General features: G+C 42.9%; 1 protein-coding gene across 1 annotated transcript in view; it reads right to left on the minus strand.

The window, feature by feature from the left end:
* Positions 1–14,432, minus strand: part of adamts3 (ADAM metallopeptidase with thrombospondin type 1 motif, 3) — an 81,743-nt gene that overhangs the window by 23,853 nt on the left and 43,458 nt on the right. Inside the window, exons 6-10 of the mRNA XM_029511511.1 lie at positions 12,123–12,206; positions 10,698–10,854; positions 4,205–4,310; positions 2,156–2,299; positions 115–247 (exon numbers count right to left, since the gene is read on the minus strand). Of these exons, the coding sequence (XP_029367371.1) occupies positions 115–247; positions 2,156–2,299; positions 4,205–4,310; positions 10,698–10,854; positions 12,123–12,206 (624 nt within the window). The remainder of the gene's footprint in view (positions 1–114; positions 248–2,155; positions 2,300–4,204; positions 4,311–10,697; positions 10,855–12,122; positions 12,207–14,432) is intronic.

Here is a 14,432-nt window from a genome sequence, read left to right on the forward strand (position 1 = left end):
TTCTTGGATGTCTCTGCAAAAAGAACTCTTCAGCTCCGCTCACCTGGAGTCAAAATTCACCTCCAAAGTTTAGTGACGTCTCATCTTCCCCATCCCTGCGGACTCTGTACTCACTGAAGTGCAGATCTTGTAGCCCACTCCGAAGTCGAAGCGGCACTGCTCGTCCATGGAGTAGTTGATTCCAGGAAGTTCTGGAAGTTGTGGCCAGTCGTGTTTGAAGGGGTCGTCCAGGAGACAGTCGTAGGTGCTGCCAGGAAACGGAAAAAGAGGCGCCACTTGTTACAGTCGATTCCCTCACATGCAGAGAGCAGAATCTTTATCTGATATACATGATTTGCTTTCATCCCCCTTTTTAAAATACATCTACCACTTTGAAGTCACTCGCTGCCACAGCTCCTCCATGTTTCCCTGCTGAGTAACACGTATTCTCATTGGCTTTTTTTTTTTTTTTTTAAACACGCTGGCCGCCATCAATGAAACTATTATTTCTTCATCAGATGTTTCACATTGAAAGCGTTCCCTTTGTGATGACGTCTAACACAGGATCAATAAATCATTCCTCCTCGTGTTCACTGCACATGTTGATTGTGAAACATCTGTAGGAGGTTTAGCCGACAGCCATTTGAGAGGCTGAGGCAGTTGAGTTGCCTTGAAGCAGAGTCATGGGTTTTATAAATGTTTTTTTTGTTCTGCATTTGTCCTCATAGTTTAACACCGCAGGGTGTCAACATTATTTGAGATTTATGCAGTTGACCTTTGTGAGCTCTACCTCAGTGAACACAGGGAGGGGATGAAGGACAGAAGATGTGGGAGGAGAAGGGAAGCAGGTGGTGCTGGTGGGAACTGGTGCTCTGGAGAGAAGGTGTCCCTAAAGAGGAGCCGAGTCAAAGACAGGGTGCATCGTGTTGGAATGAGAGAGCAGCTCAGCCCATTTTAGGCAGGATTCATCAGTTCTTCATGATGTGACCAAACACGAGCTGGCAAGTGATGTGGGCATTCCCTAAACATGGGTGAGACCGGAGTCGAGCCTCCCCCCAGATCCATCCAGCCATTAAGCGTAGGAGTTCTGATGTGGCGCGCCTCCTGATTGCTTCCTTGTGCATCCGTGAGTCACTCTTTAATACCTGTGAATATTCTGCTGCGGAGAAACTCGGCAGCTCCCTGTCGTGCTTCTGTTTAATCTGCCACGCCGTCACGTTTCAGTTTGCAGGTGGAAAATGTCTCAGCGGCAGTAAACACCAGCTGAGCCGAGCTGAACTCCAGCTCTCAGTCAGACCAGGCGCACTTTGTCATTCTCTACTCTTCATAGGACGTATTGATTTTACCCTGAAACAGATTCACTAATAACAGCCGGGAGCTAGACTGTGTGGGCGGCTGATTGCATCTTGTCGCCGTCACGTCCTTTTATGTTTTCACGCTCTGCAGGACGCGCCCAATCACAAATCGACTCTTTGTCAGCTGGGCGATAAACGCTGACGTTTGTGGACTCCACACGATGTTTCTAAGTCGACTTCTTCACGCAGACGTGTTTAGGTGGGACGCTGGAAAACAGCTTCAGCTCCTCCTGCTGAAACTATGAAATTAATGTTTACTCCTCGTCTCATCTAAAATGAAAATATAATGACACCACTCTGCCGGAGCTCCTGACTTCAGTCCAAAATATTTATTATCCGGACGTCATTCGGCGCCGAATGACATCACAGATAGGATTTAGTTTCCAGGCAACATCAAGGGGATGTAACGTTGACGACAGGAGTGAAAGTAAAAGTGCGGCGGCGTAGTTTATAGAGCGACAGGAATGTGACACAGGAGGGCAGCGTCTGATTCCCAGTTATCCGTTAATGTCTGACAACCTTATTACTGTAACCATGACAACAAAGGTCATCTTAGTTATTAATGTTCTGTTGTATCATCATCAAAAGCAAAGAAAAGAAATCATGTTTCTCTACAGTTTGTCCCCAAATACAAAAACCTGCGTGTAAAAATTGAAAAGAGGTTTTCTGGACATGAAGTGCCATTTTCAACAGAAACAGTCAATGAGGAAGTTAACAAACAATCTATTTTCTTTTCAGAGCGAAACACTTCTGAACAGGTTCTGGTGTGAAGTGGATCTGTTCAGCCTGTTGTCGAGCTCAGGCCTCTGAACCGGACTCACTGGATGTATCGCTTCAGCTCCTGCCCGCTGCACATGGACCAGTGGTACCGATGGAAGGCCGCCTGCACCAGCGGCGCCATCACGCTGCCCATGGTCGTCTCGTCCCCGCAGCGGTTGCCTTGGCCGTCGTGCTCCATGCCCAACCTGCCCGAGACAAACAGAAGTTTAAAACAGCACAGCCTCCCCCGAGGAGTTCAGGATGTCTGTCATTTTATGGCACTGTGATGGAGAAACCTGAAAGTACAGTCGCTCTGCTGTGCAGTTACCTAGAAACCAGCGGAGGCTCATGTTGATAAAAGCTTCTCATCAGCTCAACGCTTTCATTTCGGACAGGTTTATTTATCATCTGTAGCCTTAGTGCCTCGATATTTAGGAAAATGTAGAAAAGCATCCACTCAGTGATGTGAAGCACGGAAACGGCTCACAGACGAGTTTTGGACAGCGAATCATCATTTCAGAATGACGCCGTCCGTCCTCTCAGATTGAATACCTGATTCGTTTCAGCTCTTCATTATCTCTGACCTGCGCTGTCGCGTCTCTCCTCATCTCAGGAAACACTTCCCTTCAGTGCATTTCATTTTAATTTCATCTTGAATCTGAAAAACTCAATGCTCACTTCTCAGGAGAAGACGGCTGTGCATGTTTTTTTTATTTTTTCTGGCCTGATTTATTGATCGAGCGTCGATGTGTCCCGCTGAGCACCGACTGAGGGCCGACCTGCAGAGCGACAGGTTGACTCTGGCAGCTCTTCCTGGTTCTGGTCTCGGGTTTTGGTCTGTATGTGTCGCTCTGCCGTCACTGCAGCTCCGATCTCGACCCTGTTTTGTGTTTTTTGGATTTTGCCTCAGCCCGACTTTGCCTGCTTGGATTTTTGTACTTGCTGAAAAAAAAACAAAACAAAACAAAACTTGTGCTTCTGTCAGAATTTTGGCTGGAGCTGAACTTGAGCTTGAAATTGGACCACCAACAGCACACCTGTGAGGTGTGATTGCTTTTTTTTTGGGGGGGGGGGGGGGGGGGATGCTAAACAGCCCGATATGACCGGCTGATTAGTGCATTCAACTTTGGTTCATCTGAAAAATCACTTTTTGTTTCTTTCTTTGAGAAGATGGTTTCACAGTGAATATTCAAAAGCAATTTATTTCGACTTTGTTCTGTTTGTGTTATTCTTCCTGCCGTCGTCAAGTTAAACCCATAATTTTTTTTTTTTTTTTTTTTTTGACAGGCTCTAATGTATTCAGCCATTCATCCATCCATCTTCTACCGTTTATCTGTTTCCGGGTCTCGGGGGGCGAGGGCGGGGTCACCCTGGACAGGCCGCCGGTCCGTCAGAGGGACAACACACAGAGAACAACAACCACTCACACTCACACCTACAGACGGTTTGGAGCTCCACACAGAAAGGCATATTTTTCCACACAAATTCAAACCCACTCAAATAAAACACAGTAATTCAACAGTGAGTGAGTTTGTGTGAACTAACGTCGGTGCATTCGTCCACTCCGGCCAAATTCCTCTCTTTCTACGTTTCTTCGCTTCGTCCGTGTTACATTAATAATGAAGAAAAGTCCAACCTGCATATTTTAACATGCAGGATTTTTCTTTTTATGAGATTCAGACGTTTCCTGGAGCCAAGATGCCAATTCAGCCTGAGTCTCTATTCAGCGTGTTGTATTTCAACGGTTCATTTTCTCCTCTCCGTTTGCAATTCATGAGAGAGTGAGTCTCTTGTGAATATCACTCCAGAAGGGGAATGTGTGACGGATCAAACAACAAGACAACAGACTCTGAGTTTCTGGATGTATGCTTGAAGAACAACTATAAAATTCAATAAAGGCTAACACGTTTCCTGCCGTAGCGCTCAAGGCCAGCCTCCTTAAAGGTCGCCGGTGTCTGCTGATATTTCCGTCAGAGGGAAATAAAACACGCGGGGAGATGTTCATGTATCACCTTCTGCTGTGAGTTTGTGCAGCAGAACAATAAACTCCTGCCACAGGAAGCGTCGCAGATAAAGAAGTAAGAACAGTGCAAAGAAGAAGAAGAACGTACACATGTCCGGTCTCGTGAGCCACGACGAAGGCCGAGGAGAAGCCGTCCTCGTGGTTCAGGGTGCAGCTCCGGACGGGGTGGCACATTCCCGTCACCGGGGCGTAACCTGATGGAGGAAGGAGGAGGGTCATTTTTACAGGCAGTCAAAGGAAAATTTGAAATTTTAAAAAGTAAATTGTGTTTACAGCAGAAAACGATTCAAATGTTTGTTTCCCACTTTGACATTTGTTGGATCTAAACATAAAGACAGAAGTGTTTACACCTCAACGCTCACAGAGCGCCGCACCGTCGACACCATAAAAAAACACACAGACGGAGGAGAAAAAGCAGGCTGGATGAATTCAAATGCAAAGCAGATGAGATGGAAAAAAACTTAATATCCATCCTCCAGCCTTGAACTGGCATCTTCGTAGTCTGCTCTTAGAAATTTCTGGGTTAAAAAAAAAAAAAAAATCTGACCCCTGCCATCATTCTGATTACAATCAGACAGTCCATCAAAGCTAATCGGCGTCCAGAGGGAAAGTCTGGGCTGGCCATTTAACCTGATGGCCACAGGTTTGATGTCAAAATGTTCTCTGTAAGATAATAAACCTGAGATACCCTCAGTGTTTTAGTGTGTGTGGGCCTGTCAATCAGACTGTAGCCACGCCCCCTAGTTCACACCCCGTTTTACAGTTTAGGCCTCGAAAACACTCGTTTGGTTAGAATATCGGGAAGAAAAGGTGTCTGCGCTTGCCTGAATTGAATTAATTAAACGTAATTATATAAAAGTTTATCACGCTTTGGGCAGGAGAAGATGCTGAAGAGAGAAAAAACAAAACTGTGTAAATATTAAAGCAAAGTTAATTATCTGCTTTTATTATCGGCAAAATTCATTAAGACGAAGAAAGAGTGTGTAATTATGTTGGAGAGGCTGTTTATTTTACTCAATTTGTTGAGAGTCACAAAAGGAATTCAGTTCAGTCCGTGCTGCTTACTGGATGCCTTTCTTTGTAACTAGGACAGATGTGTGTGAGTGCACGTTGTGTGTTTCATAAGTGCACGCATGAATCCTGATTGTGAAGCTGTCAGTGATGCTGAGTTCAGATAAAGGTGACAAGAAGAGGAAGAATTATCCATTATTATTATTAAGAATGCAGCTTTTTCACCAGTCACAGTGTTGATGTCAGTAAATGCAAAGGTGAACCTCAGCTTTGACAAAATCTGAATGAACACGTGTTTTCTCATTTTGTCCTCCTTCTGTGTTGGTGTTTTGCCGCCTAATTAACAAAATCACACCTCATCAAGCTGCTAACGAACACAGATGAACTTTGTTTGGCATTATCGAACCGCAAAAAGTGAGATATACAAAATGTGAATCAACAGATGGAGGGAGGGCAGATTTTGGCACATAGATTCCAATGATGCCTGTCCTTCCTTATTTTTCAGTGATTCAAACTTTGGATGGACGAATGTTTTTGCTGAATGACGCAGCGTCGCCTGAACAAACCAACAAATCTGATCTTATCTTGTTTAGTTAACGATTCGTGTGCAAAGAATAAGAATAGGATTTTTGTTCAATTGTGCGAAAACCCCCCACTCCAGTCCTTCTGCTCTTAAAGATCACCTGATCACGTGTTAATTATATAACTATAAAAAAAAAAAAAAAAATCCAATCCATCCTACATCCAAAACTCAGGTGCATCTGAGATTAACTGTCGCCACAGTGAGGTGTCGTCGATGAGTTCTGAATTGCCTCGCTTTAGTTTGTGTATTATCGATTTTCCTCTGATGCTCTGTTTTGTAAAAAGTTCACAGCAAGGAGAGAAATCCATGTTTGTCTAGACAGTTTTGTGAATGTGTAACGACGGGCCTCGCTCCCTGAGTTTCCTAAACGCAGTCCAGGTGTTGCGCTTCCAGAGGAATCATGAGGCGACTGAGACTTAAAGAAAATTCACACAACTGGACAGAGCAGACCGCGTCAACCTCCGGAGTTACAAGGAGAGCCAACAGCGGGGAAGCAGGTCGACTCATCGAGCGTCTGAGTTTGCAAAATTAAAAGCACAGTTGGAAAGAACCAAAGCAGCATCAGCAAAAAACAGCGAAACCCACAAAAACCACAAAGGCCGAACGAAGAAAAATGTGTTTTTTAATTTGGTATGGCAGAAACATTTAAATCAACACGTCGTGATGTTCGGTGATCTGTAGCTGCTGTTTTTACAGGAGAAGAAATTTGGTGTAATTGGGAAGATTGTTGATTAGTTTTGTTTATTTTTATTTTTTGTTTATTGTTTATCGTTTATTTTTTTTTTAAACGTGAAGCTGCAGCTTTCTGTCAGCGTCAGACTCTCTTCCTACTTCGGTCTTTTGTTTTTGACGGCTGAATGGAAAACATCTCTTCCACCTGAGCTCCGGATGTTCTCCAGGTCCTCCTGTCGCTCAGAGATAACGATCTGCTGGATGTTAAACTGATTTTCTCCCCGTTTAGAACGCGACGCCTCACTGGGAGCTGGAAACTGTCAAAGCATCCCGGTCCACGCTGCCTCTTTAACAACATTTAACTCTCACTCGCACTTCAATGACAAAAACAAGAATTTCTGAAATGTCACACCAATCTCACCCTGAAGGATTTTTTCTTATTCCTCTCTTGTGTGATGGATTAGTTTTGGCATTAAGGGAAGGCGGGAGCGGCATTTCCATTCTACCTTCGCCATCAACTCTTTCTATCAACCTCTTATTGCCTGTTCATGGTTTCTGTTTCTTTTCCCCCCAGAAGCCGGTGAAAATGAGGACATTTCTAAACATGTCACACACCAACAGAGGAGCTTAATGACAAATTTCTGATTGAGGCCTAAAGGCGGCTTGAGGGGAAGATGTTTTTTCCTCAGACGTCCAACAGGAAGCCGTGAAGCCAATCACAGCTTAACTCTCTTGATGGCCTCGAACAACGCTGAAGCTGCTCCGTGGTGGAAATCCTCATATTTGATTCCCACCTAAAAGACCGCAGCTGTGCTTTCATTTCGTCCTGCCGATTTGTTCCAATAAGTTTCAGCTTCAAATTGAGGAAACTCTGCGGCTTCGGTTTGAGTGTCACCAAAAAAAAACAAAAAAAAAACATGCATTCTGCAGCAGAAGGGTCCACAAATGGCCCACTTGTGAGTGAATGAATAAACAGAACTATTAAAACAATGATTTTTCTTTCTTTCCTCTCTGGACGGAGCTGTGGGTGGAGAATTATCGGTCTTCTGCTCTACTGAGAAGGTAGACAAAAGATGCTTCAGAGTATTTTGTGCATAAATTAAAGAAAGGCCCGAAAGAAAAACATGTAATAAGAATATTTCAATGTGGGATGTTTTATATCTGAAATTAAAGTGGATTTCAAACTTCTAAGGTACAAATAACACAGACGCACCTTTGTACTTATTTCCTGTACTTTCAAAAAGCCGTTATGGAATCCTGAATCTGTTGTGCTGAACAAAGGCTGCAGGTTTATTCTCTTCAGGGATTATCTGTGTCTAATGAACTGAATGTGAACCTTTTTTGATTTCTCAGTCTCAGATGTGGGGTGACCTGCTCTTCTTTTGAACAAGTGAGAAATGTTCGCTGTAACTTTTCAGGCTTTACTCTTAAAAGTTCAGGAGGAAACACAACCTGATATTGAACATTAAGATGTGAAAATGGGGAACACGGGATTGAATAGCTGCCTCTACAAAAACGCCATTACAAACAGGAAGTGCAGGTGATGGCTTAAAAAAAAAACAAGCCTGGACTGTCCCTGACGGAAGGGCCGGTTTATTTTTATTCGTGCTTTAGTTTTTGTTTCTTTTCATTTATCAACAGTCGTCCCTGATCGATTCTTTTATTCATCAGTCAGTGGTTTTGTTTCCTTAGCAATGTTCTTACCTACATTTATTATATATATAGAGACAGTAATGTTGACCCTTGACCCCTGATGTGTGATGAGCACTTCATCACATTACAACAATCCCATTAGTTCATTATTAAGAATTGTTATTAAGACATTATGAAGAAAAAATCCATATCTGGCTTCTCTCCAGGCCACGAGATGATACGATCCGTGTTCAGGTCATTAGTTTGAGTCCTGAATATTCTCTGTCCATCGACTCCGGAGGGAAACATCTTGCTGCTTAGCTGCTAAACGCTTTGCTGTAATTACCAGCCAGTTGATCCCTGCTGATCTTTTTTTTTTTAGCTGTTTTCACTGACAGCAGCGTCAGCAGAGGGCTGGCTGAGCCAAAGCAGGAAATCGATGAGCTGAAACTGGCCGCAGCGTTGGAGGGGTCATTATCTGCAGGTTCACCTTTTCACATTTTATCACTGACAAAATGCAGCTTCAGGACGGAGCGGCGGGTTTCTGTGGCTGAAAAGACAGACAGCAGACCTGCAGGGGCCGAGTCGAGCTCCGGGGGTTTAGGTCGGTTCACGGGATTTTTAAAGGTCTCTTGGTAACTCATATAAGGAGCAGCTGTAATTAAACAGAAAGACGCTCCTCCAGGAAATAAACGGCCTTCTGCTTCACATTCGGTCTTCGTACTTCAGCTCACACTTCAATGACAACCTCGTGTCTGAAAGTCCATTATAGGTCAGGGTAAATTCACAAAGTGCTAATAAAAACGCTGAATTAAGCCACCAGAGCTGCTCAATCTGATACTATTGCGATAAGATCTTCTCTTTAAAATCATAAAGTCTCTGCTCTCTTCTTACCATGTTGGAAAATTCTGATTGGACCAACTGCACAGGAGTAAAGATATCTATCATATTTATTTAGCCCAGACTCTGACTGGACTGTCTCGGAAGGAGGATATTAGTTTTCAGAACTAAATTAAAGTTGTATTTGTTGAATTTAATGTGTTTTGGTTTTTGTTGTTTTTTGTTTTGTTTATGAGCCCCTGTTCTGACATTAAATGTGGCTTTATTAACTCAGTTTTAATGACCTGGCATATCTAAAGATTTCATCTTTAAACTGTAGCAGCAGACAGACACTCACTTCGATGGTGAGACTGATTAAAAATAATGATCAGGCTGCACAAGTTCTCTGAGATATTGATGCCATGAACTTAGTTTAAAATAAACTGATTCCAGATGAGATTTTGGTTCCTCCATATATGTGATCTTCTCCTATATAATATAATCTATGAGTCCTGAACCTGAACAGATAATTAATAACCACATTCAGTCTCTGTTAGTTATAAATTTAAAAACAGACTCCCTGATAATCATTATTATTGACACATTTTAGAATAAAAATGTTGGGTTTCTCTTTCTGCTTATAAAATCTGGGGATGACATTTTTTTATGACACTGTGCCAGTCCCCTCAGCTTTTATTGCTTTTTTTTTTTTATTTTCCAACTCCAACTGTGCTTCCTGTCTCAAGTTCCTTTGAAATAAAAAGATCTGTCTGCTAGATGGTTTCCAATGAACGCCATCAGAGCCACCAGACCGACACACATGTAAATATCTCCTATTGTTGGAGTGGAAACAGCACTGAGGGGTTTATTGGCTGATTGCTCCACTTTACTGCTGCAAAACCAGTTGCTTCTTCTCTTGAGTCAAAACAAACTGGATTCTTATTCTTGCCGCGTCAGCTCAACACAATAAGACTCGTCCTCACTGTCTGCAGTGGCCAGATTAGATAATACTCCCATGAGTCTTTGTGTTTCTTACAAACAATTCTTCGTCATACGTCTGATAAACATATTTTATTGTTATGATTATGAACGGAACCTTTTACTTGGGTAAGCTTAATTAGAAACGTCTATAATAAATCTGACACTGAGCTCTGCACACGCCTCGGACTTGTCAGGTAATGTGTAAAACGTCGGCTACACGTCTGCACAAAAAAGGAGGGAATTAACAGATAAGCCAAAGCTCCCTGGTAGCAAAAAGAAAAATAAATGCAGCTGCTGTTCAAAGAGCCATAAAAAAAACACCCCTAAACCTAAAAGTCTCGAGGTGATTTGCCCTCATTGTTTCAGTTTGGCTGCGGGGAGTGAACACATCAAGACCTGGCAGTCACAACAAGTTTTCTTTTGAGATTTCCAGCCTTTCAAAGAACCGAAATTAGGGAAAGGTGCCAAATAATACGGGGGTCGAGATTTCCGCTTTCAGAATCAGAATCAGAATCAGACGTACTTTTATCAGGTATGTGTGAACATACGAGGAATTTGTGTTCAATCTTAAAGAAAATATATATATTGGTACCGTTGGTGCAATAGTGCAGTAATGTGCAAATGTTCATGAGGTTGTCAGTCGGCTGCCTGGGGGAAGAAACTGCTTTTAAGGCTGATGCTTTGGGCTCATTGTTGCTTGATTTTTATATTTTTTTTTCCCACATCAGGCCACAGAGGCACGTTTAAGTTAACCTTGTGACGTGTAATCCATTAAAATGAGTCGGCGTTTCAGGCTCATTAACATGTTTTGCCACTTTCATACCCGTCCAGCAGCACTGGACGGATCAAACATCTGCAGGCAGAGGGGGGAGGGGGGCCTTACCCTGCATCCCCGTGGGGCCGAAGCCTTGGCGGGTGAGGAAAATTGCGTGGTCGTGGTGTTCAGCATGCTCAGGGTCGCCCTTCTGCTGCACGAACGCCCAACGGCACACGTTCTCCAGGCTCCGTGATGGGTTTCCTCTTTCAATGAGGCTGATGGACTGCAAGGAGAGACGGAGAGCGAGTGTGAATAAAGAGATTAGACTGCTGCGAGCTGGATAATACGGGGAGAGGAAAGCATTTCCCCGACACCATCTAAAAAGCAAACATACATCCGTCTGCTGCTTACGCTGCGCATTACCTGCACTTTTACAGTATTTCTGAAAGAGAGTGAGAGTGGCTGACCTCTGCAGACTGCATTCATTATCTTCCTTATTTAGACTCTCCATTACTGCATTACACTTCTGAAATCCTGTGTGTGTGTAACTTTGCAGATTATTAACAGGAGCAGGGAGTATTTGAAATACATTAAAAATGAGGCTGCCAATTGAAAATTGGTGATGCCTGTTCTGTGTCTGTACTCTCAGGTGACTCTGCACTTTCTCCAAACTGAAGAAGAAACATTATATTTGCTGCTTCTGCACTTCTCGGTCAGAGGCAACAAATTGTTTTGGCTACAAACTTTCTGTATGAGGAGGAGGATGAAAGCACCCAAATGTTCTGAAGCCAGAGCGTCTTTGTTTTAGGGAGAGTTTTCGCAATAAGCAGATTTTTTCCTCGATACTAAATGTCAAAATATATCAAATGTTGGCAGCTGTTGTGAATAATTTCACAAAATGCTGAGTTTTTGGAGATAAGTATTTGTAAAATAAGGAATGAATTAACTGATAAACTGAGACTTGTGAGTTGTTTATAGATCCTGAAATGTATTTTTATAAGGAAATATAAATCCTTTTATAAATGCCTCAGCAGCAGCAGCTTTTATTTATTTTATTTATTTATCTCTGCGTTACTGAACAAACCTGTTAATGTTTTCTTTGAATAATAATGAATAGTTTTCTTCTTTGGCTTTAATGAGTCTATAACTGAGACGACACTGTTTCCTAACATGACATGCTTTGTCACTTTCCATAATATTTGCACTTTTGATTTTTTCATGGCTATTTTTGTATCTTGAATCTTGATTTGTGTTTTGTTTGGTCTCCGTCACGTTGCACCTCCACGCAAGACATTTGGGTTTGGCAAAATGATGAAATCTGAATCCGTGGCAACGTCCATCCATAAAGACAGCTGTCTTCAGACACATTTTTGTGTCCTTCCTCCTGCATGACATTTTTCTCCCACTCATTCAGAAATTGCTGTCTGCAGTGAAAGGTTCTTTCCCATCTGAGTTTCTGTCATTATCTGTCATTTTCCACATTTCAAAAAAAAAAAAACAAAAAAAAAAACAGGCAGATAAAAAGGGAGAGAAGGAACTGAAAGTCATCACCTTGGCGTAGCCCAGCATGATCATCCTCACCAGGACCACATTGATGTGGGCTCCCAGGGACTCGTCGTGGTAAATCTCGTTCACCTGAGAAGCAAGAAGAAGAATAAGAAGCAGAACGGTTACACATATGTACGACTATCTATCTATCTGATTTTTTTTTTTTTTTAATCTCGGAATAATTAGAAATGAGATAGCTAATTTCAGATTCCTGACACGCAGTCTCCCGTGCGAATCAAATGTCACAGCCTGTGTGCAGAAACTGAGGCTGCAGGGACTTCTGTGACTTTGTGATGTCATAAAAAAAAGGAGAATATCGCCACTTCAAAAAAAAATTGAGATGTGAAATGAAGGACTTTTGAAGACCATCACATCTCCCATACTGTTAATTCTGGGTCCTTTCTACCTGTGAGGAGCGGTTGTACAAATCACCCTGTCAATCACTATCAGTAACTATCAGCTGTGAAGCCAGTGAGCACAGCGACGAGGATCCTCTTACAGGCAGAGGAGTTTTAAAACGGCGCCTGCTGTTTGTGCGCTCGGATGAAGCTTGTTTGTGCAGATATATTGTGACCAAAGTACGGCTGATGACGGAGAAATAATGAGAGGAAATACACGAGAGGGTGTGGAGGAGAAAGAAGACACAATGAAGGCACAAAGAAAGATGCCTTTATTCAGACCTATTAGCGCCCTGCAGCTCCTCTTTATGTAAAGAGATGCGGCTGATTCAGTGAGCCCGGGCGGCGAAGGATTTTCTGCAGGAGGCTTTAATAATCTTTTCCATCGACTTAAATCAGGGGAGGAGGGGCTGCAGGTCTCAGCAGCCATCACGCTGCTTTACATCCCTTTCTGTCAACACTCGTCCTTTGTTGCGTGACACTACACCTTCAGTGAATAATGACGTTTCACCTCCAGCTGTCAGGGCTTCTCTTGTTGGCTGTTTTTCCCCAATGATGTGATGAGTGTCTTCCTTTGACTCAGCTGCAGGGGACAGACTTTTATTTCAGACCAGTTTCCTTCTTTTTAATATGCAGATTTAGCCGGATAAGTGTTTTCACATTATTGTTTCAAACTAAGAGCTCAAATGGGCCTTTATTTCTGAACGCAGCCCTTTCTAATTTTTTCTTACAAAGCCCACCGGGCAGCAAATCCATTATAACAGAAACAACACATGCTGGTCAGGCAAGATTAATTTCTGTTATTATTGTTTGTAATGTTCATGTCCGATTTTTATTCCTTTTTTTTTTGTTTTAGGTCGTGTGGTAGTGATTTGGCTGACCTGTAAAGCCAAAAGTAACAAAAACAAGATGATTATTATCATTATGTTCACTAGTATTACAGCGAAAGCCAGAATAAATTTCGATTGTCAACAGACAACAATTTGTTTTTATGTTTTCAGCTTTTTGAGCCGAAGATCGCTGGTTTTAACGTGACGCTGTCCGAGGTTCTGAAAGCTGGCCGAATGAGAACAACATTTTATTTTTGGCGTGTCAAAGCGAACAATGCTGCTGATATCTGGGACGTGTTGAATGCATTAGCGGATTTTCCTGTTAAAATGTTGAAGGCATAGTGCTTAGCGCTGTCCCCCCACAATGAGAAGGTCGTGGAGTCAGTTCCCGGCCTGGGGCCTTTCCGTGGATGTTCTCCTCGTGTCTGCGTGGGTTTCGGTTCAAAACCAGCAGCACGAAAATGGCCAGACCAGTCAGATTAAAAGTGAGCGAGCAGCATCATTTTTATTTTTTGTCCTCTCTGAGCTCTTACGATGTGCAGTTAGAGGATGAGTAGAAGCCTTTCTGCCATCTAAAGCTCAATAAAACATCCAAGGCATCGATCAGTGACATTTAGAATGACAGAAATGCTGCTGAACGTTGGACACAGCTGGCCAGATGTTTCCCCTCGCAGCCAGTTGTTTACGCTAAGCTTGGCTTCCAGCTCGATAACTAATCAGTTATGATTTAAAGTGGAATTGATTCATCAAAAAAACGAATGATTCCAGCTTTCCACTCCTGTTTAGACGCCCTTCGCTGCTTTCCGACCAGAATCACTGAACAAATCAACGGTTTTCCAGATTCTACTCAGCGACCAGGAGCATTTGGGCAGCGCCGCTGTTGGTCTCATTTTCTTTGGGCCACTGAATCCTCACAAATATTATCCGCCTCATCGCACAGCGTCAGTTTTGTCCTACCACGGGGAAAAAACAAAAGCAAAAACAAAGCTTCCAGCAGAATATTATCAGAAGCTTAATTGTCCTCTGCGCTCCGGTTCTGGCCTGATCGACTTTTTGAGAGCAGTGAAACAAACTCGAAGCTGCTG

The sequence above is a fragment of the Echeneis naucrates genome, chromosome 9 (genome assembly GCF_900963305.1).
Source record: "Echeneis naucrates chromosome 9, fEcheNa1.1, whole genome shotgun sequence".
In the NCBI taxonomy this organism is placed as follows: Eukaryota; Metazoa; Chordata; class Actinopteri; order Carangiformes; family Echeneidae; genus Echeneis; species Echeneis naucrates.